This window comes from Lutjanus erythropterus, chromosome 1 (genome assembly GCF_056507025.1).
Source record: "Lutjanus erythropterus isolate fLutEry1 chromosome 1, fLutEry1.hap2, whole genome shotgun sequence".
Taxonomy (NCBI): Eukaryota; Metazoa; Chordata; class Actinopteri; order Lutjaniformes; family Lutjanidae; genus Lutjanus; species Lutjanus erythropterus.
The window spans coordinates 4,477,176-4,497,527 of record NC_139317.1 but is presented as its reverse complement, the minus strand read 5'-3'; the positions used below and the strand labels follow the sequence as shown (position 1 = coordinate 4,497,527).

General features: G+C 38.2%; 1 protein-coding gene across 1 annotated transcript in view; it reads right to left on the bottom strand.

The window, feature by feature from the left end:
• znf408 (zinc finger protein 408) overlaps window positions 1-14,289 on the bottom strand; it is a 31,055-nt gene extending 16,766 nt beyond the window's left edge. Inside the window, exons 1-5 of the mRNA XM_084725992.1 lie at window positions 14,164-14,289; window positions 11,574-11,859; window positions 6,097-6,155; window positions 4,556-4,752; window positions 160-878 (exon numbers count right to left, since the gene is read on the bottom strand). Of these exons, the coding sequence (XP_084582118.1) occupies window positions 160-878; window positions 4,556-4,752; window positions 6,097-6,155; window positions 11,574-11,855 (1,257 nt within the window). The 5' untranslated portion in view covers window positions 11,856-11,859; window positions 14,164-14,289. The remainder of the gene's footprint in view (window positions 1-159; window positions 879-4,555; window positions 4,753-6,096; window positions 6,156-11,573; window positions 11,860-14,163) is intronic.
• Window positions 14,290-20,352: the final 6,063 nt, after the last annotated feature.

Here is a 20,352-nt window from a genome sequence, read left to right as displayed (position 1 = left end):
GCTCTGTATATATCTTACTACCAAATTAAAGGGATCAGTATCCCTTTGGACTTGGACTCAAGAAAGAAAGAAAGAAAGAAAGAAAGAAAGAAAGAAAGAAAGAAAGAAAGAAAGAAAGGAAGAAAGAAAGAAAGAAGTTTATCTTCTCAATCATCCTACTTGATGTGCTCTGAAGCTTTCTGCAGACGTGTAGTTTTTCCCGCACTCCTGGCAGTTGAAGGGTTTCTCCTCAGTGTGACTGAACTGGTGTTTCTTCAGGTGACCGATCTGGAAGAACTTTTTACCACAGCTGGAACATCTGTACCGCCTCTCTCTGACCTCTGGATGACCTGTTAGTGCTGCCCCGGCTGCGCACGATGCTGCAGGAGCCTCGGTCTCCGGTTTCAATACCTTAATGGACAGCACCTTCTCTGCAATAGACTCTGTGTCCTCAGTGGTGCTCCGGCTCTGTCCCTCTGTCTGTTTGGACGGTTCGGGGCAGGCGGAGGGTTGCTTCACCCGGCTGGTCAGACAGTGAACGCGTCGTGGTTTAGCAGCCAGGCGGGAGCTGCAGCGGACAGGTGGAGCTGCAGAATCTGTCTGCCTGTCCACAGTAACAGGGACACTACCTGTACTGTCCGTGTGTCCCTCTGCAGCTGTGATATTATTATCGGATGTGTTTGATGTTCTGTCAGTGTGATTGTCCAGGATTTTCTCGACTCTCGTCTTCCTCAGGTGTGTTTGGTGACTCCTCTTGATGCATCTGCTTGGTTTTCTGTGTTCCTCCTTCTCCTCCTGTCTTTTCTCCTGCTTGTCCTCCGTCTCCCCTTCTTTTTCTTGAATGATCGATACGTTGGTAACTTCTGTCTCTGTGTCTTCTTTGTGTTCCACCTTGTCATCTGTCCAACAAAAAAAGATAACAGTGTTAAATGGTTAGTTGATTTGATAGAAAATGCATCTGGCTCCAGCCTTTCATATGTCAGGATTTGCCACTTTTCTTTGTTTGAGTTTCTACTGCTTGGCTAGCGACCTCACAACAATGACAGGAAACATTTTAGGATACATCTTAGGATGGAGTCAGAGTAGCTTCTTCCATGTCTTTATGATACAATAAGCGAATCGGCTGCTGGCAGTAGCGTCATATTTACTGTACAGGTAAGATTATTGGTGCATTACTGTTGTACAGTTTAGCTGTTCATGTAAACACTTTATACTAACTAGTTACAAACATCCTGTAAAACAACTGTACTCTTATGCTCGTGAGGGATTTTAAAATGTAAATTTGCAGAAAAACTTGTGACTGTATCTGGTAAAGAAATTAAACAGAATAAAACTTAATAATTATGAAACTAATATTTACCTCTGAATTCTAGAGAAGTATCAAGTAGCATAAAACGGAGCAAGAACCTGAATATTGTGCTGTATTATAGACACATACATTTATATTTATACATGTATACAAACACATGTTCTGTATGGATAAAAAACTTGTACCTTTTCTTACTCTTTGCAGATTTCACCTCTGGTTGCTGTGATTTCTCTCTAGAAGGATCTCAACTTGTTCACATTCTATTTAATTGCTTAGGTTTGTTATTCTTTCATCATTTCTATTCATTTTAAAATGTATTTTATCTGCTTATTACTGTGTTTCTTTCTAATGTTATATCTTTCTTTTCCCAGTGAATCTAATTAATATTTCCTACCACAACAATGTAATTTCCCTGCAGGGATCAGTTGCCTCCTATCTTATTATCTTTCATTTAGTATTCCTAATTGTTTTGGAGATGCATTCATGATTTATAGGTTCAATCTGTTTAAATCGGCACTCTACAAGAGCAAGAGTTTAATAAGCTATCCACAGTGGAGCCACAGTGTGTTGCTGCTGGGTATTTTCTGCATGAAGGTCCCACTTAATGTCCCATCAATCACAGCCAATAAATGCTCCACGATCCAGAAATAATAAAGGATTAGCAGAGCTGGAGAGCATATTATTCCTATATAACAAATGTGCTTTAAAGATTTTGTTATACAGGTTTTCATTTTCATTTAACTGATGTATTTTGTGTTCACCAGAACTGACTTGTCCTCTAATTATTCATCTCCAGCTTTCATCTTCAGTTTTTCGGCTGACTTGAGAGGATTTTCCTCGACAGAAACTAACTGATGTCCGTGATGTTAACTAATGCTGACGTGGACCTTTTTCTCATTGAGCTGATCGGTGAAATCGACACTCATTCATCTACTGAGACCTTTGTCTTTGCATGCACTGAAACTGGAGGGCCAATGAGGTTTTCTGGGGTCAATATTGTTTGTTGTTGAGTCCACTGAGCTCTGCTGGAGTTAAATGTCCCTCTAGCTCCTCCAGGTGGAGAGTATGAATGAATATGAAGTGGACTGAGGCAGCACCGACCGGTGTCTGATGAATTAATCAGGATCATATAACCTTGTTTGGCTCCACTTTACTGTAATACTTAGATGAAGGGTTTATACATCACCCTTATTGACTTAACTAATGCTAGAAAATCATTTATAATTCATTTATACAAGATAGAAGGTCAATTTATTTATCAGTACACTGTGCAAAAGGATTGTATAATGAGTTTTAGATGTAGTTCCCTCTTTATAAATCAGTTAGGTTGCCAGACTGTGAGACAGGGTGGAAATCATGTATTAAATTAATATGGTTTAATTACTTAATAACCACACTGTCTCAGTTTTGTTAATATTAATTATTATTAAGTTTTCAAACAAATGGGGTTAAAGTGATAACCTCATGCTGATCATTTTAAAGTTGCATTCATTAATATTTTCATATTAACAATAAGTCAAATAACTGTATGTAACATTAACGGGGTGACTCGTAGTTTCCCTCGACTCTAATGAGCATTTTAGGGTCTTTCAGCTGATTGTGTTAGTTTTGTGCATTTACTGTGTGATTCACTCTCATCTTTCCCTCTGATTCCAGCAGCAGCAGGCAGCTGTATCAGCAAAAGAGCTCTTATAAATCCACTGTATGTGACCTGCCCAACAGCAAACAGCAGAAAGACACGGTTAGAGACTAGCTGGTAAAAATAGTGGAGCATTTAGCAGCTAAAGAGAGAAATATTTCCTGCAGGAGTTGGTAGAGACCAAAAACAGAGCTAAAAGGGACAGTGAATATTTTACCATGTGTCCACCAAGCAGTCCAGTTCAGTTTCTTACACATTCAACCTGTTACTTTCGTTGTTCAACTGGCAGAGGTTGTGGAAGGTACCAATACAACCAGAGATAAAACACTGCAGACCACCGATTGATAAAGATAATCCGAGTTGTCTCCTCATCAGCATTCTGATGAAGGATTTCCCTGCTGTTTTTTGCAGCAGACTTTTCTCTTGCTGCCTGCAGCCTTTTCTCAAACAAAGCTTGTCTCCTTGTTCTTATAAACAACCACATGCTGAGAGGAAAGAACATGAAACTTCTCTGTGTAGTAAGGCTGCGTGATTTAGTAAAAAAGTCATACTGCAATTACTATGACTGAAATTTTGACACGTGATACGATTAGTGGAAATGATCAGATTAATGCTGCATTTTTTTCATATTCACCGAAAAGAACTATTAAAATTGTGATGATGTGATATTTACTGAGGTCGGCACCAAACAAACATGTTTTTTTTTCATCTGGAGAACAAGATTTTTGAAGCAGGTCATTTATGCAGCACTACAGTATCTCATTATAATGCTGTTTTCTCACACATTCTTCTTTTGTCAAAAAATTGAGATTTGGTTCTGTGATTTGGATATTGCATTTGGCCATACTGCGATTTTATCGCAATTGTGCAGCCCTGCTGCATAACCAGTGTGTGAGAGAGTGAACGACAGAAAAATGACGTTCAATGCAAAGACAGTAGAGGGAAAGGTTTGCAGTAAGTTGTCAGTCTGGCAGTAAATGTACAGTTTAGGTAACAGTGTGCAAATAAAGGTTAGGGTTCTCAAGACAAAGAAAAGTCTACTCTGTTGTTTCCCAGCTGCTGGAGAAGTGAAAGGAGTTAGACCCACAGGCCCGGTAAAAACTGACTGCAGTGGAAATGCAACACAGATCGAGGGTTTAGGTAGATGTTGGTATGGGTTTCAAGGGTACACCACAGAAAGAGTTCAGCAGAAACACAACTTTAGATTCACTGGGAGACCATAAACACGACTGCAAATGAATAATAATGCTCCTTCGTGTGTGCTGAATGTGTAAATGTCAATTTCACAAGGCCACATCATTCGTGAGCTGGCTGCTTGTGAATGAATCAAAACAGGTCAAGATGTATTATACAGTGTTTAGAAGAAAATCTCTGACTTTGATAGAGGATGTAAAATAACCAACTGTGTGCTCCAATTTATGTTTTTAAGAAAAGAGCAACTTCTAGAGATGAAAATTAATTACATATTGGATAAGTTTAAAAGCTGGATAAATTAATGATTAATTAGGCTAATTAATCCTTCCTTAGCCTTTATTGTGACTACAAACCTAATGAATGGATTGTTTTGGCTGATCCATCTATAACCACCTGTCTGTCTGTCTGTCTGTCTGTCTCTCTGCTGCCATTACCTGTATGTCCAGTGGATCTGTCCTGTGTGTCAGGTTTGTCTGCTGCCTGACTTTTCCCCAACAGCAGCTCTGTTCCTGGCTGGATGTCCCGACACACACGCAGACACGCATCCACACACTTGCCCACACACGCCTCTTCACAGGCACACTGCACTGCCACGTTCTGCTGGGCTCTGATTCGTGCCTGGCAGGCAAATCTGAGGGAAATAAACACAAATACACGCAGAGAGAAAGATGTTAAGCTGAATCTAAATGCACTACGCTGCACTGCATGCTTGTATAGTCAGTACGCGGTTCAGAGTATTTGTGCTGCACCGAATGGGATCTGACATGAAGAGGAAACAGTTTCATGAGGGTGATGCCAAGTTTCATCCCTGTGAGTGTTTATGCAGCTGTATGTGTGAAACACAGTCAGATATTGCAGAGATTTAAAACATAAAAGACCTTCAAAGTTCATAAAATACTTGTAACGTCAAATATGATGTGGAATTATGGGCAATATGATGATCAGGATGACTGACAGTTTGTTAGGGGAGTTTAATGCATCTACTGTCCCCTTTGGCTCATCATGGCAGATTTGATGGCAGCAGACGACTGTGTGATTTTCACCAGTTTCACTCTCTGGGAGAGAAAAATAGGCCACTTTTTAATCGGGACACAACACAGTAACATACACAGCCTGGAGCAGGAGGAAGTGTTGGCACTACATACAGCACACAGCCAGCAGGAGGAGAAAGTGCCGACGACACACAAACCACAGTGTTGACAAAACAGAACACACTCAAACATGAAGGGAGAGAAGGAGGAGCTGCTGAGGGGAAGGGAGGCTCTTCAGTCAGTTTCAAATGGTGGCAATCATTTCTCATGTTAAGATTTTAAATGACATCTTCATTTATTTAAACATCCTTAAATCTTTATGGATTCCAGGCTGCATGCTTTTATTTTTACCATTAAATCCAGTGATTTTGCTTAAGTTAGGTCACACAAATTTTGTCTTTTATGATGCAATTTTTTAGGCGGTTAGGAAACCCTCTACTTCCTTCGATTTTCAGAAAGAAATATGACGATGTCCACAGTGCAACATCATGATGGATGATGATATCGTTGGGTGGGTTTAAAAGGGTCTTCATCTCAGCATCACGTGTCTGTAACATAGTTATACTTATTAAGAAAATAGTTAACGGGGAAGCAGCTTCTTTTTATTTTCTCTCCGATGTGTCAAAGACAGAACTTTCTCAATTTTTAATGAGAAGATGTTGACCATATTATCATTATCATGTTGTTGCTGCTGTTTCCATTCAACTTGATGCAAATTCGCTGCAGAATTATTTTCTCAATGTAAATGTGTATGTATACATGTAAATAAATTTAATGTTAATTGTTTTTTTATGATATATATTATCCTATTCTCTTATGATTACGTTATATAAGTTCTATGTTTGTAGCATGACGGGACTGAAACTTTCTAAAAATTTCTACCAATCATCTCAAGAGGACAAAAAGCCCCAGTTGTCTTTGTGTGAAGCAGGGCGTCAGCTTACTTGATCCAGACGGCGCTTTGCAGTAAAGCTTCTTTATTTGCTGCGATCTCCATCAGTGTCTGCAAAACACAACATACAAGTTTAATTTACACACGTGTCTTTATGCTGACTAAATAATCAGGGCTCATATTCACAAAGGATTTCATTAACTTAAGGGTTTCCACCGAAGACTGAGTCACAAAACATTTACTACGAACTGAGAGAACTCCCAAACATCATGAAAAAATATTTGAGATACTTTATAAACTGTGAAACATAAAACAAAGTAAATTATCGATCTGCCAGCTATACTGTATTTGGCATCAAATACCATCAGCTTGTCATATTTTTTCCAGCTCACAAAACAAATCATCATACTTATATGATGTGTGGTAATTATATATCGTACACGTAAAACATATACACATAATAGGGTCTGAAAAGTGTATTTTTGATTTAGCGTATTGAAGAAAGTGTTGTGCAAACAGTCTGGTATCTTTTGATTTGTTGGTGAGCTGATTAGATCCTGATTAACTGGCTGCGCTCCAAATATGGTTTTAAAATTTCATTACCTTTGTGTTTTTCCAAAACACTGACACGCTGAGATGGATTACTTGCAGTACATCACTGACTGAGAGAAGGTCTCTGTTACACAAGAGTCCTCTAGACTGCCCCGACTTTCTCTCAGACCTCAGATCTGCTTTTAGCTCTGAAAGACTTTGTGAATGACTCTTAGACCCAAAACCTGAGCCAACTCAGCAACTTAATGCCTGGAGCACACTTGAGAAATTTTTAAAACTTTTAATTGATTTTAAAGACAGAGTCAGCAGGAAAACATATTTTCACCAAGTATTCTGATAACCAATTCATCATTTTGAGTCATTTTTTAATTAAAAAAAGTTCAAATTTTCTGATTTCAGCTTCTGAAATGTGAATATTCTCTGGTTTCTTTATTCCTCTGACTGAAGTTAACTGAATATCTTTGGCTTGTGGACAAAATAAGACATTTGAGAACATCACCAACACTGGTCAACATTTAATACCATTTTCTGAAATTTTATAAACCAAACAACTGACCGATTAATCGAGAAAATAATTGACTGATAAATCTATTATGATTAGCTGCAGTGCTACATATTTTAGCCACAGAGAGATCAATATCAGTTTACGCTACGTTTAGAATATTTTCACCATTTTACTTTACCATTAGAGGACATTTTCCAGCAGGAAACCGCCTTTATACGAGCCAAATATCACTCTCTCTGGCTCAACTAGACTACTGGTAAAATCAGTCATTTTACTTTGCAGAACACGATACTTGCTGGTCTACCACTGCCTCGATTGGTTAGTTTGTTTGGGATATTGTGTGACTTCTGTGTTTTAAAATGTCAGTTTGGACTGCTTTGTTCTGTGAGGTAAAATTATTGTTTTTGCCAAAGGAGTCTGGTGGCTTTGGAGAGAGCGATACTTGGCTTGTGTAACAGCAGTTTGCCATCAGAAAAGACTTTCGAACGGCAAAGTAAAGTAGTGAAAACATTCTAAATATAGCGTACTCTTTAACTGCTACTGATTTTTTTTTGGGTGACTAAGACATACTTTGCTGCTGGCCCTGTCCACAGCAGTACGCTGCTTAGCTTCATTGCTTCCTAGTTATCTAATGTGTGGCCGGCATTAGAGCTACTTTTAGCCTGGGGATGTTCTCTGAACATGTTCAATATCTGTCCTAGGGATTATTTTTCCACACTGAGAGATGGACCGTCTGAAACAATATGTACTTTTATATGAATGTTCATATTAGTGATGATAACTGTCCATGTCTGACTCAGTCCCACTTAGTTCAAATTAAATCAAGATGAACTGAGAGGCAGGTTGTGCTCTGAATGTGTATTGATCGCAGTGCCCTTGTAAAATATCTTTTGATCTGTGAGGCTGCTCTGACTCTTTCTCCTCACGTTTTCTTCCGTAGAGAACTCGGTGGAAATGATAAGAAGCGATTCATTATCTCCCCACAGGGTCGGCACTTAATTAAGCAGAGAAGCTCGCATTTATCCGCTCATTCTGTCTGCAGCCGAGACAAAACGGTTGCAAACTGAAGGAGTTGTTGCTGGTGAATGTAAAATCACGGGGAAGAATCTCAAGGCTGAACAATGGCATGTCTTTGCATCAGCCAGCTGGGATGGATGGAAATCAATTCTGCTGGATTGATGCTATTAATCTGAATGATTACTGCACAGCTTCTTATCAGGGCCTCTGTTCAGACATTTTGAATCTGTAATAGATCAGAAAACATCAGGAAACTGGATAAATGTTAATAGAACTAATTTTTTGGTTCTAATTTTGTTTCTCTGCCTCCGTGTTGCAGAGAGGTTCATTGCACAGGATTCTGGATAACTTGAGGCTTGTTCAGGTGCAGCCATGACTCAGGCCCAAATATATGATAATTGTAGGTTCCTGCACAGGCTAAATTCGACTATCAGTACATCATTCTGACTCGGCTCCCTGACAGGTGCACAATTACAGACACTTGTGAAGAAGAAAATGTGCGGTTAAGTTAAGCATGCAGAGAAAAACTCCTTTCTCATACGCAATCGTGATGACAGCACGACACACAAGATAGCACTTAAAATTAGTTTCTAAGTACGTTCACTGAATGAGTGTCAGCTGCATCACAGAGAAACAAAGTGGCGTTCAAGTTATAAATTAAAAATGCAAATGTTCAGATTTAAAGATTTATGGCAGATGTGAGTTTGAGGTGAAAGTTACATGTTAATTGGATCAGAACTAACACCAAAGTCACACAAAAATACAAACAAACTAACAACAATCAAGGCAGCAGAAGACCAGCAACTCCAGCATTCTGCAAAGAAAAAACACTGTTTTGTCAGTCGAGTCTTAAGGGCTCAAAAACAAGGATTGCTAATTTATCCAGGGAAGTAAACTGACATTCGGGCTGGTGGTAAAAAAAAGAGCTATTTTGATTATTGGTTAATCGTTTAAATAGATTTTCATGCAAAAAATGGAAGAAAATGACAGTTTCAGTCTCTCAAATATGGAAATTTTCTGCTATTCTGAATTTATTATTATATTAAACTGAATATTTTTGATTATGGATTGACAAAACAAGACATTTAAAGACATCTCCTTGGACTTTGAGAACATGGCAGCCCTAGATTAAACATGACAATTAACTGTCTTTATTATTTATCGTAAAAATTGAATTTGGGGCAAGTAGATTATTGACTCATTTGCTCAACCTGGCAATTAAAAAAAACCCATTAACACTGAACCCTGGACTTTAGGGTCTTTTCCAGAATTCTGTCAGACCCTTAAAATATCAATCTGAGCCTGCCAATCACACTACACAATTGACCAACAAAACCCTGGTCTGAAGTCAGTGGCACAGTATTTTCCTGCCATTTAAAGGACACATCATTCAGAGAGTAAGATGAGACGACACAGGTTCACAACATACGTACGCTCTGCTTATAGAGCACTGCAGTCAACCCAAAGGTCAAATTAACATTCTGATTAATAACAGATGGTTGCAGGTGGGTGAAGTAGGATGAATCTGTGTGTTTATATCAGAGAGAGGAACTGTGAGCATTTATGCACAACAGCTGTAACATCACTGATTGTTCAAATCCAACAGGATCATCAGGATCTGATGTTTATTAATGTTCTGTGTTCTCTTCATCCAAAAGGTCTCTCTCTCTCTCTCTCTCTCTCACACACACACACACACACACACACACACAGTCACAGTTCATACAGTGAAATTGTTTGGAGTAAAGCAGCTGCATAAATCCAGACTTCCATCAGAGCTGTCTAAAAAGTTATTTCCTCTGTTCCCTCAGGATAGTTTCTGTTCTGTCAAGTTTATAACTACAGATTTCAGTTTTTCTGCTTAAATATTAAAGATATTTGCTGCAACGACTTGACAACGCACATGAAGACGGGAGTGAAAGCGACCTCTTAAATGATGTTGGGCTGCACCAGCTTCCGAATTGATTTCTTTATTGTGTGGTGTGTTGTCTTTACTTTAATGATAACAGAGGCTGCATTCATAACATTTCCACATGTGCTGTAGATTGTGCATAAAAGCGCACACACACAGTTAGGACCGGGGGGAGACTCCTGTGACGTCCTGTTTCACACATCCGCAGCCCCATCCATTGTTAATTATAATGTTAACTTTTATGACGTGACCCGCGGGTTATCTTCAGTACCTGCATCACTACAACTGGGTCATTTCAGCATCTCTGTTCACTTCTCCAACCTGTCCAATTTGTCGTTTGAATAGCAATGCACCAGAGGCAGAGGCACCTGCCTGTTAAAGGAAATGAGAGATGATGCTCTGATTGGTTTCATTCATGTTATGTCTAAAACACACCCATCATAAATTAAGAAATGAATACAACCTCTTTGCGCCTTGCACTCTACTTTGCACCCAGATTAAGCGTCGTTTCAATAGCAGAGTGGAGTTGCACACACCCTAAATGTTCTTTCCCCCGATGGATTAGTGCTATAGAAAATTTAAACAGGACCCTCAGTGCTGTTTCAGGATCCATCTCAGAATCAGTCCTGACTTTCTCACTGATTTGTTGGGATGGAATTGAAATGTGTGAGACAGGAAACAGCTGGGCAACAATGTCAGCATGGCAAGTTAATGTTGACATTGACATTTTTAGAGAGCAAATCACACAGAAAGCTAAATCTGTCTTTGCAAATTCAAACAATCATCTCTTTAAGAAACTTGACATCACAACCTCGAGTCAAGTTCAAGTTTTCATTTATCCAGTGTGCAGTAACTGCTCTTCACTCTAATATACCATAAGATACTTCTTGGTTCCCTGCACAGCTTAGCACTTTATCTAAATCCTGCTGTTATTGGTGTCTTTTTATCACATGAACTTTTTATTGTATTATGTATTGCTCATAGTTCAGTTATAAAACCTCACCACAGAGCGTCTCTCCCGCCGGGCTGCCAACAGGGCTGTCAGCTCCTGTCTGGTGTCACGCTGCCCTCCGTTTCACCCGACTCTGCTTCCATCACAATTAGTTTTGTTGGGTTTTTTTTGGGGGGAGTTTAAGTCTCGCTTTGTGAAGTTTACAGCTTGACATGCTGTTGCGTTGCTCTGCGTACCTCAACACAGGTAAAAAATAAGAGCTGAGGATCGTTTACGATCACGCCACCTCAGGTTTCACCTTATTCCACCACCTGCACATTTTGTGTCATGGATTTCTTTTTCACAAGTGCACCAGGTAATATAAAAATATGATTCAGCTTATTAAAAATTCCTAATTGAAAGGTCCCTGTGTATTTTTGTAAACATTTTATCCTGTTATTGTAATGCACAGTGACTTACAAAACAAGCAAACAAACAAACAAACAAAAAAAGACGGTTTGACCTAAAGAATCTCAGCTCACAGATTATTCGACTCATTGACGTTCAGGGGGCAGCCCTGCACAAAATTTTAAAAATGTGCATCTAATTTACCTTCTCTGCCTCTGTGCTGTCGGTCAGGCCTGTTTTAGTCCCAGCGTTCATCATGAGTTCTCCCTCTTGGCTTTGAGTCATCGGGTCAGTGTGATACTTGGAGGCCCACTCCGTTTCCCCCTCTCTCCCCAACAGGGATCCGGCCTCCAGCGAGCGGCCCACCCACCACAGGCCCAGCCTGCCCCCGCGGAGCCGGGAAGGCCCCACAGTGAAGCCGCAGGGGAGCAACGAGGAGAGAACTGAGGCGAGAGCCGTCGGGACGGAAGGAGCGAGACAGGCCATCAACCTGTAGAGACAAATTAAAAGGGCAGATTACAGACAGAATTAAGACTAAAGAAATTGAAGTACCGGAAGGTCTGAGACTCACTTACATCACAATGTTTCTTATTTTACACCATGCCATTACTTTTAAACAAACTTTGACACGTTTCTGTATCTGAAATGTCACATTTATACTGTTTTATTTCATTTACTAGACATTTTGTTCTGCCATTTCATTCTTCAGTATTTTGTTGTTATAGTCTCAATGGTTTATGTAGAGCCTGTTTAAACAAGGTGCACTGCTTGCAAAGTTCTGGTCTCAAGTGCAGGTAATGTAAGAGAAATGATGAAATGTAAAAGAGAAAACAACAGTGTTGGCAGCACCAAATCAAATCAAAGTTTTCTTCAATATCACCTTGACATTATTGAAAAAGTACAGGTATCATGAAGCACATTTGGTTACAGCAATAGAACTTTTTCACAGCAGACATTTTGATTTGGCATTACAGGAAAGAAGTGTAACTAATAATATTTAAGATGACTGCATTCTATTTAGGTTTAACAGCTCAAGGGGTCTGCTATCGCGCATTTCCTGCTATGATAAGTCAAAATATCTGCAGTGATAAAGGTCTATAGATCTGAGGGCTGGGTATCGTTTGCACTGATTGGCTGCAACCAAAACCTCACAACAAATTGGTTTTTTTTTCTCTAGATATGGGTACAAAATGGATTGAATGGATGTATCATTTGACTGGAGAGGTTTCAGCAAAACTTGGTACTGAATTATATACCTTAAAGGTATTGAGTACCGATATCCAGCCCTCATAGACCTAAAGGGCACATACTGAGAAGGGGTCTAGATTGAGATTGAGATGATTTCCAGTGGTGTCCTTACATGTACATTTGATTTATAAAATACTGAGCATGAAAAAGAAAATCAGATATTCATGAGGTTGAGACACGGAAGAAGACTAAACGAAGCCTAACATGTCACTTGACAATGTGTCACAAGTCTTCACACCTTTAACTGATCATTTTTATCACATTGCTCATACGGCTCACGCAAAGCTCACCACAGGCTTGATGAATATGTATTCCAAACTGCTATAACCATCAGGAAAATCATCTACGTAAAGTCAAATCACTTCCACATCTACGTAAGGTTTTATAAATAACTACTTACATGTTGTTTTCTGGGCAAGTCATACTTAAGATTACAACTGACTGTCTATTTTAGAAATGAGACCCCAGTGTTTTATATTGTTCTTTAATGAGTTGGTGTACAGTTACAAAGTTATAGTTACAGTAAGGCTGAATTAGCCAAATACACATCACAATCTCTTTACAACACACCTGACAGGTGCAAAAAGTAGAAGTAGTAATTGAGAAAATCTATTGTTTTTATGGCAGCCGTATTTCTATGAAATATTAGTGTAGACACAGGCGTTACCTGAATTAGTATCACTGGTCACACCTGTGTTTATCCTATCATTTCACATCAATATGGCTACACGGTGGTTTGTGAAAAGGTCTATTATCTGCAATTAACCATAGACAGTTATTTTATCAATTAACATGTGCATTCATTGTAAATTCATCTATGAAAGAGACTGTTTTATTACAGAGAGACTCAGCAAGCCAAGGCACAGCCAAAGAGTTTTTCACTTTAATTTCACTTTAAAATGTTTAAATTAGAAAATTAAAAACGCAGAGACTTGCAGAGTGGTTATCAGTTAGGGCACATGCATATTAAACAGATTAAATACAACATTAGGATGCACGCTGCAGGCCTTCTCAGTGCTAAATCAAATTATTTATACTCTAGTTTAAGTGTACTTTTGTAACTTGTAAAGCAGTTTGATGATAACAGTTTATCATAATATTATTCTAGTCAAGTCACATTGACACTAATTAAATAGACTTTTCCAGATCTCTTTCCACCTCTGATTAAATTTAAGTAATGAATCGTCTTTAAGAAGCTGCCTCCTGTCCAGCTAACGCAGGGTAACGTTAAAAGCATCTCTGGCCAACAACCATCAGCACAGCGACGGTTTGTTAGCGGTTAGCTGCTAACTCTTGAGGTACATTTAAACTGAAACACCCACCCCACTTATTGTGCTTTTATTGATAAATCACAAACTGTGCTAAGTGTTAGCTAAAGGCACCTTCTTTTAATGAATGCAGCGACAGTATGTGAAGATATTTTCCATCAATCAACTTAAACGGTGCGTTAGCACTGGTTAGCTAAGCGGCTTTCTTTAGCAAACACCAGTGATATATAAAACATTTTTAATAATCATTTTAATAATCATAATCAGTGTGTACATACTTCGGACGTGCTCGAGCTTTTAGACTGATTAGTTTAAGTCAAATTATTCCGATGTAAACTCTGGGAAAGCCATCGTTATCCAGCAAGTAAAACACCAACGGAAGTCCGTGTACTTTAGGGTCCGACTGGAAAAAGAGTCGTGGTGTTTGGTTCCGCAAATAGTTAGAAATAAATACTACAAGTATCCAAGTATCGTTAAATTGAGCGTGTATATATATTCAAAGGTACCCACATTGTTATTATTTTTATTTCAGTAAAAAGACTTTTTCTTTTCTTTTCTTTGCTTTTCATTGTTGGTATTTATTTATTGGTGAAAATACAGGCAGAGCATAGCTGTTCTTTTTTCAACATTTTTCAACAATATTGGTTTAAAAATAATAATGACAACACAAAAAAACAAAAAAACAAACAACACATCCCATCTCGAGCAAAACCTCTGTATTTGGTTTGGTTCTTTGCATTTACAGTAGGGGGCTATTAAACCACAAAACCATGAAACGTGTAAGAAATCAGCTCAATGTTGAGATATATAACAGAAGTGGGTACAGATGAAAATATAACAGTAATTAAGTGTCAGTTATCACATTTGAGTCAAGATAAAGCATCTATAAAGACTTCCCACATCTTCCTATTTTGGGAGGGTCTTTTCTTTCCTTTTCTTTTCCTTTCTTCTTTTCTTTCTTCTTTTGAAATTATTTATTTATTGGTGACAATGACAACACAAACAGACAAACAACACTCCACCCCCAGCAAAGGTGAGTCAAGATAAGGCATCTATAGACTCACCAGATCTTCCTTTTTGGGCGAGCCTTTTCCTTAAATTATAGAGGATGTTCTCTGGAGTACAGTATGATTTTAATCCATTGATCCAGTGTCTTTGTAAAACAGAAAGTGACTTTTCCAGTTTACAAAAATACCCATTTTACCAGCAAGTAAAATAACACACTTAACAGAGTTAGTTAGTTAGTTAGTTAGTTAGTTAGTTAGTTAGTTAGTTAGTCTTGTTTCTGAGCAGTTTGCAGAATAGACTGAAGATTAAAAAACAATTAGAATAAGTACAGGTAATGTACTGGCTGTGTTAAGTTAAGTAAAGTATGATATATAAATCACATAAGCAAACAAAAAAGCAAATAGTTCTCACATATTTCCATCTGCACAAAGATAACAAGAAAAAGAATGAAATAACAAATTCCAGACCAAATACAGTTTGCTAAAAAGAACTGAGAAACTGAATTCAAAACAACAGAACAGAAAACAGGAACTTGCACATTTGAGATGATCAAGCAAAAGATGTCTTGTGTTTGGGGACATGTTGGTTCCTCTGTCCTGGCTGTGTGCACTTCACTGTGCTGGTATACCATCATAATAAAAAACTATAAGTGTCCAAGTCAGGCCCATTTTGACTCTTGAATAAATCTGAGCTGGAGATAAGACTTAATTTGACGGTAAAATCCACGGACCTACTTTCCTGTCTTCAATTCCTTATCGCAGGTTAGATGTCTGGGCAAGATATAAAGCATATTTAAAAAGTTTCTTAGTGGTTCAGTCAGACCTGGTCATTGTTGTCTTGGGTAGCTGCACTGTGTGAACACTAGACTACATGTAAAAAATAATGTACTGAAGTGTTTAATTTAAGTATGGTGATGAATGCTGACAGTAACAGCTTATTTTCACTGCCTTTATTTTGGGGATTTCCATGCATGTGAGCCAAAGTTTCTGGAGTATGAATGATTTTAGTCCAGTTATAGGAATAGCAGCATTAGGTTCAGCAGTAGGTTGTTATTGTGAAATAAATCCTGACAGAATGATGCAGGACGGGTCTACCGGTGTTTGTTACTGTCATTCAGGCACTGATTCCATTCTGTGGAAGTTTAAGACATATATATATATATATATACCAACAGAAGAACAAGTCAGAGGAGGATGTGGACTTCTTGAGCCGACCGGCTGAGGAAAATCACTACATGAGCATAATGATGACATCTGTAAGTTATTTGTGTGTGCAGTGTATAGCAGTTATATTTTAGAAAACCTCAAATACACACCGCTTTTTTTATTTTTAAAAGCTCTCAAATGTTTGTATCCTATTTAGGATCAGATAAGTTCAGAAATAAGTTGTATTTCCAAGCCAGTGTCTCCTGAGCTAAAATGAGATGTTTTTGTATCTTACAACATGTTGGTTCACAAATATTTGCTGAACGTCACCTGGCGTGCATCCCTATTTTAGTCGACTCCAGCTGGATACTTTCTTTTGTTTTTTAAACCATTTTACATGCCGTCCATCTTAATTGTATGTGTCTTTTGAACTATAACCACTGGGAACGCAAAACATACTGCAATAGAATGCAAAAGATTTTATGACGGAATGCAAAACATTTAGCAAACAATGCAAAAAATATTGCAAGAGAACATAAAACATTTTGAGATGGAATGCAAAACAGAAAATTTTGCCATGACCCTTAGGAGGCTCCGTAGGAAGGGCATCTGGCTTATAAAGCCTGTGCCAAATCAAATATGTGAATCCATACCATTTTGGGCGGGGCCTGGTCTTCCAGCCACTAGATTTTCCAAAATCCTGTTCTATTCCTATTCTATTCCTATTCCTAGTGTTATCATTTTATTCAATTATTGTGCTTTTCTGATACGTTTTTTGTTTTAAGGTTAAGCCCATGTCCAGCAAAATATGAACTCTGGTGCCTCTGACGTGAAGTTTGTGTGTTAGCGTTTCCAGTTTCATGTAATCTGGATTGGTCAAAGTTTGCTCACAGGGAGAACTACTTAACAGGTTGTTTTACAGTTCCAAACATTTTGTGTTTTCTAGTAATTAAGAAGTGCAAAACATGCCGAGAGCAGAGAGAGACGATTCATCCAGAGGCCCGGGGCAGAGAGGTGAGCCGCTGTGTGTGCAGGGTGGAGTGCAGAGGATCCTTAAAGGACCCCATTCAACCACAAGGGAACGCTGACGCCATGTACAACCCACCCTATTGGGCAAATACAAATTTACCGTAATTTTATTATTGCTATGAGTCAGTGCCATATCCTATTTACTTCAGAAACAGTGAGCTCACTGAGAGGCGGACAGAAGGTAAAAGAAGGTGTTTGTTGTCTGTACCTGGAATATCTGGGCGGCGACTCTCCTGGAATGATGGAGGACTGACTGATCTCTGCAGCCTCTTAATTATATATAACAACTTTCACACTTATAAACATCTTTAGAGCTGTACTGCATGAACACAGCCATGCAGCCACGAGAGAAACCTCAATCTATTACAGAAGGTGACAACCGAAGTGTTTTTTATTTGGCATTGATTGATGCGAGGACAAACATCGAGACGTGAGTTCATTCTGCACCACTTTGGTTTCATAAAACATTAAACAGAACAAAATCAAAAGACAGGAGGCAAATAAACTGTATATGTTTCTCTTAAATCATATTTTATTTATCTATTTTGCATTCATCTGTCCAATGCAAAGAGACAGTATTTCATAGCTGAATTTAAACACCACTGCAGTGGCCTGAAATTGACATAATGTTTGAATTTGCATTTAGACTGAAAACATTTAAATGATAAGACTGGTGTTATTCATGTATGTCATACTGTCAACAACAAATCCAGTGAAAAGACCAAAACCAACAATGTCTGAATTGTCTGTCTGACTCTGACTGATGTGCATCAGTAAAAAAAAAAGGCTCAGTGCCAAAAACGTTACTCAAACAAGAATAAATACTGCATCTGTTGGGGACTATTTTCTGCTGTGGATGAATACATGTTTGGTGCTCTAGTAATGGCAGTAGGATGGTGTATGTAAGACCGACTCAATGTGACATGTAATATTGCTTGTTACACAGAACAATCTGTGAAGTCATCTTTGAAAACTTTTCGGAAAAGTGTAGGCACTTTAAAGAAAAATACTTGTCAACTGACTGGATGAACCATCTGTCCTTTACTGTCTATCATGGGCGAACTTCAGTCGAATCAGTAAATCATGAGATATACTCTTGCTGAAGCCAGTCGGAGGAAGAGCAAAAACATCTTTTCCATCAAGAGAAGCCTTCAGTGCCGTTCGTTCCTCTTCTTTCCTCTTTAGGAGCTGCCATTCATATTGTTGCTGTTGTCACACCTGAACCACGCCTGTAGCTGCCAGTATTTCCTTATAGTTCTAAGTGAAACTTTCCCTGAGCCTAGAAAAGCTGTTTTTATGTGTCATATCATCTCTTTCCAAAGAAAAGGACACAATTTTTTGATTCCACTGTCTTGTTCTTATATATGATTTGTTCATGATAATGAAGGAACATGTCAGCGAGTACAACACTGTGGCTCACTGATGTGTTTTTAATAGTTTTTGAACAACAGTGGAGCTCTGTGGCACAGAAGGACGAGATATATCAGACTTTGGACACAAGCAAAATTTGTTAGTTTGTTAGTTGTTGATTGATTCGTTGTTGGTTTTGGTCTTTTAATGTGATTTGCTCTCAATAAGAAAAATTAATTAAGACTAAAATGTGGTTACAACAGACACGTGAACAGCTTTGAAATGTAATTCTTAGTCTTTGGTTTATCTTACAGCAGGTGACAACATGTGTGAAGGAGGCACAGCCTCCAAATACAGTAACAATGAAACAAAACATGCACAAATGAAAGCAGTCAGTTAAAAAAAAAACAGGCATTTCTCATTGTAATGTTAACAGTGAGGTTATTTCCTCTGAGGTTACAAACATGAAGCAGATAACAGGTTCATTATACTGACACTCGCTCCGCACAGACACTATGCACCGCACAGCCTCGTGGAAGATGATGACAATTAAAACAAACAGAAAACAAAAGACTCAAACCAGCCGACATGAAAAACTGTGGAGCAACAAGCAGTGTAAATTCATCTTCTGCACATTACAAATGAAAAATGGAGCTAAACAAAGTTTATTGTCTCCGACTGTGTGTTCCTGATGCTGCTGTAGTCTCATAACAGAGCTGAACTTCTCTTCTATAACAATCACTGGCTCAGTCCAGCACAGACTCTGTCACTGTGTGAAATCAATAAATAAAAGGTTGTGTATTTACACTGACCAAAGTCTCTGCTTTAAACAACATGATATTATAACACACATACAGAGTTGGATTTGATTAATCTCTAAATTTAGTCTGATTATCACCTACTTAATGTGCTTTGCTTGTTTTCTTTCATATACAGAAATGTAAAATAATCCCAGTAATGCCCATAATATCCAATAATCTGAACAAAATGCATCCATATGAAAACTTTGAAACATTTTGACAAATTATTCCTTTTGACTGTTTAACTTTAGAGCTGTGCCAGTTCTACACAAATCTATCATAAGTCTATCCAAACTGGAATCAAACATCCGTTCCAGCCACTGAACACACTAAAAGAAATAAAGTTGGACTAAGACAGTATAAAAGAATTGGACAGAGCCTCCAGGTCTGAAAAAAAAATAAATAAATAAATCTTTCTAATGTCCAGCAGAGGGCGACTTCACTGGTTGCAAAAGAAGCCTGATTGTATGGAATTCTATGAGAAAATTAGCCTATTTGTAACTTGATGTACTATGGCAGTAAACATTGTCTTAATGAATTTTTGGTCTCAGTTGCTAGTTTCATGTCTTCTATAATACAGCATGATGTTCATTTTGTAAATCATGGTCCAATTTAGAGTAAGAAAATAAATCACTGTTGGGCAGTATTATATTGCTGTCTTATTATTACTTTTTCTAGTAACAGTAACAGTTACAGTTACTATTTCAAGTAACTCTGAGATACTTTTTGACGTAGGTACACTAGCTCATGATGATATGTACATGCAGGAAGTCAGGAGAATCATGTCTATCCAGATATAATCTAGATACTCAAATAATTTGTCCTTTCAAAGAGAGTATTGATCTCTCTGGAAAACTTAATATTGTATTTATCTTTATGTTTTTTATATATTAAAGTAAAACCATGATTACACGTCTTGACAATATAAACCTCTTTAATTAAAAGCAATTTTAAGCAGTTTTAAAATATCAGTTTTCCTGTAATGGATTGTCGCGCTGTGGAAGTTGTTTGTCATGCTGTATTATAGGACGGATCAGCAGCAAGTGGCTGCTTCTGAAAAAGGAAAAATGAAACCTTCAACTAGACTGACCGAGTGCAGAAACCTGCTGGAAGGACAGAAATCATAGAGGAACTC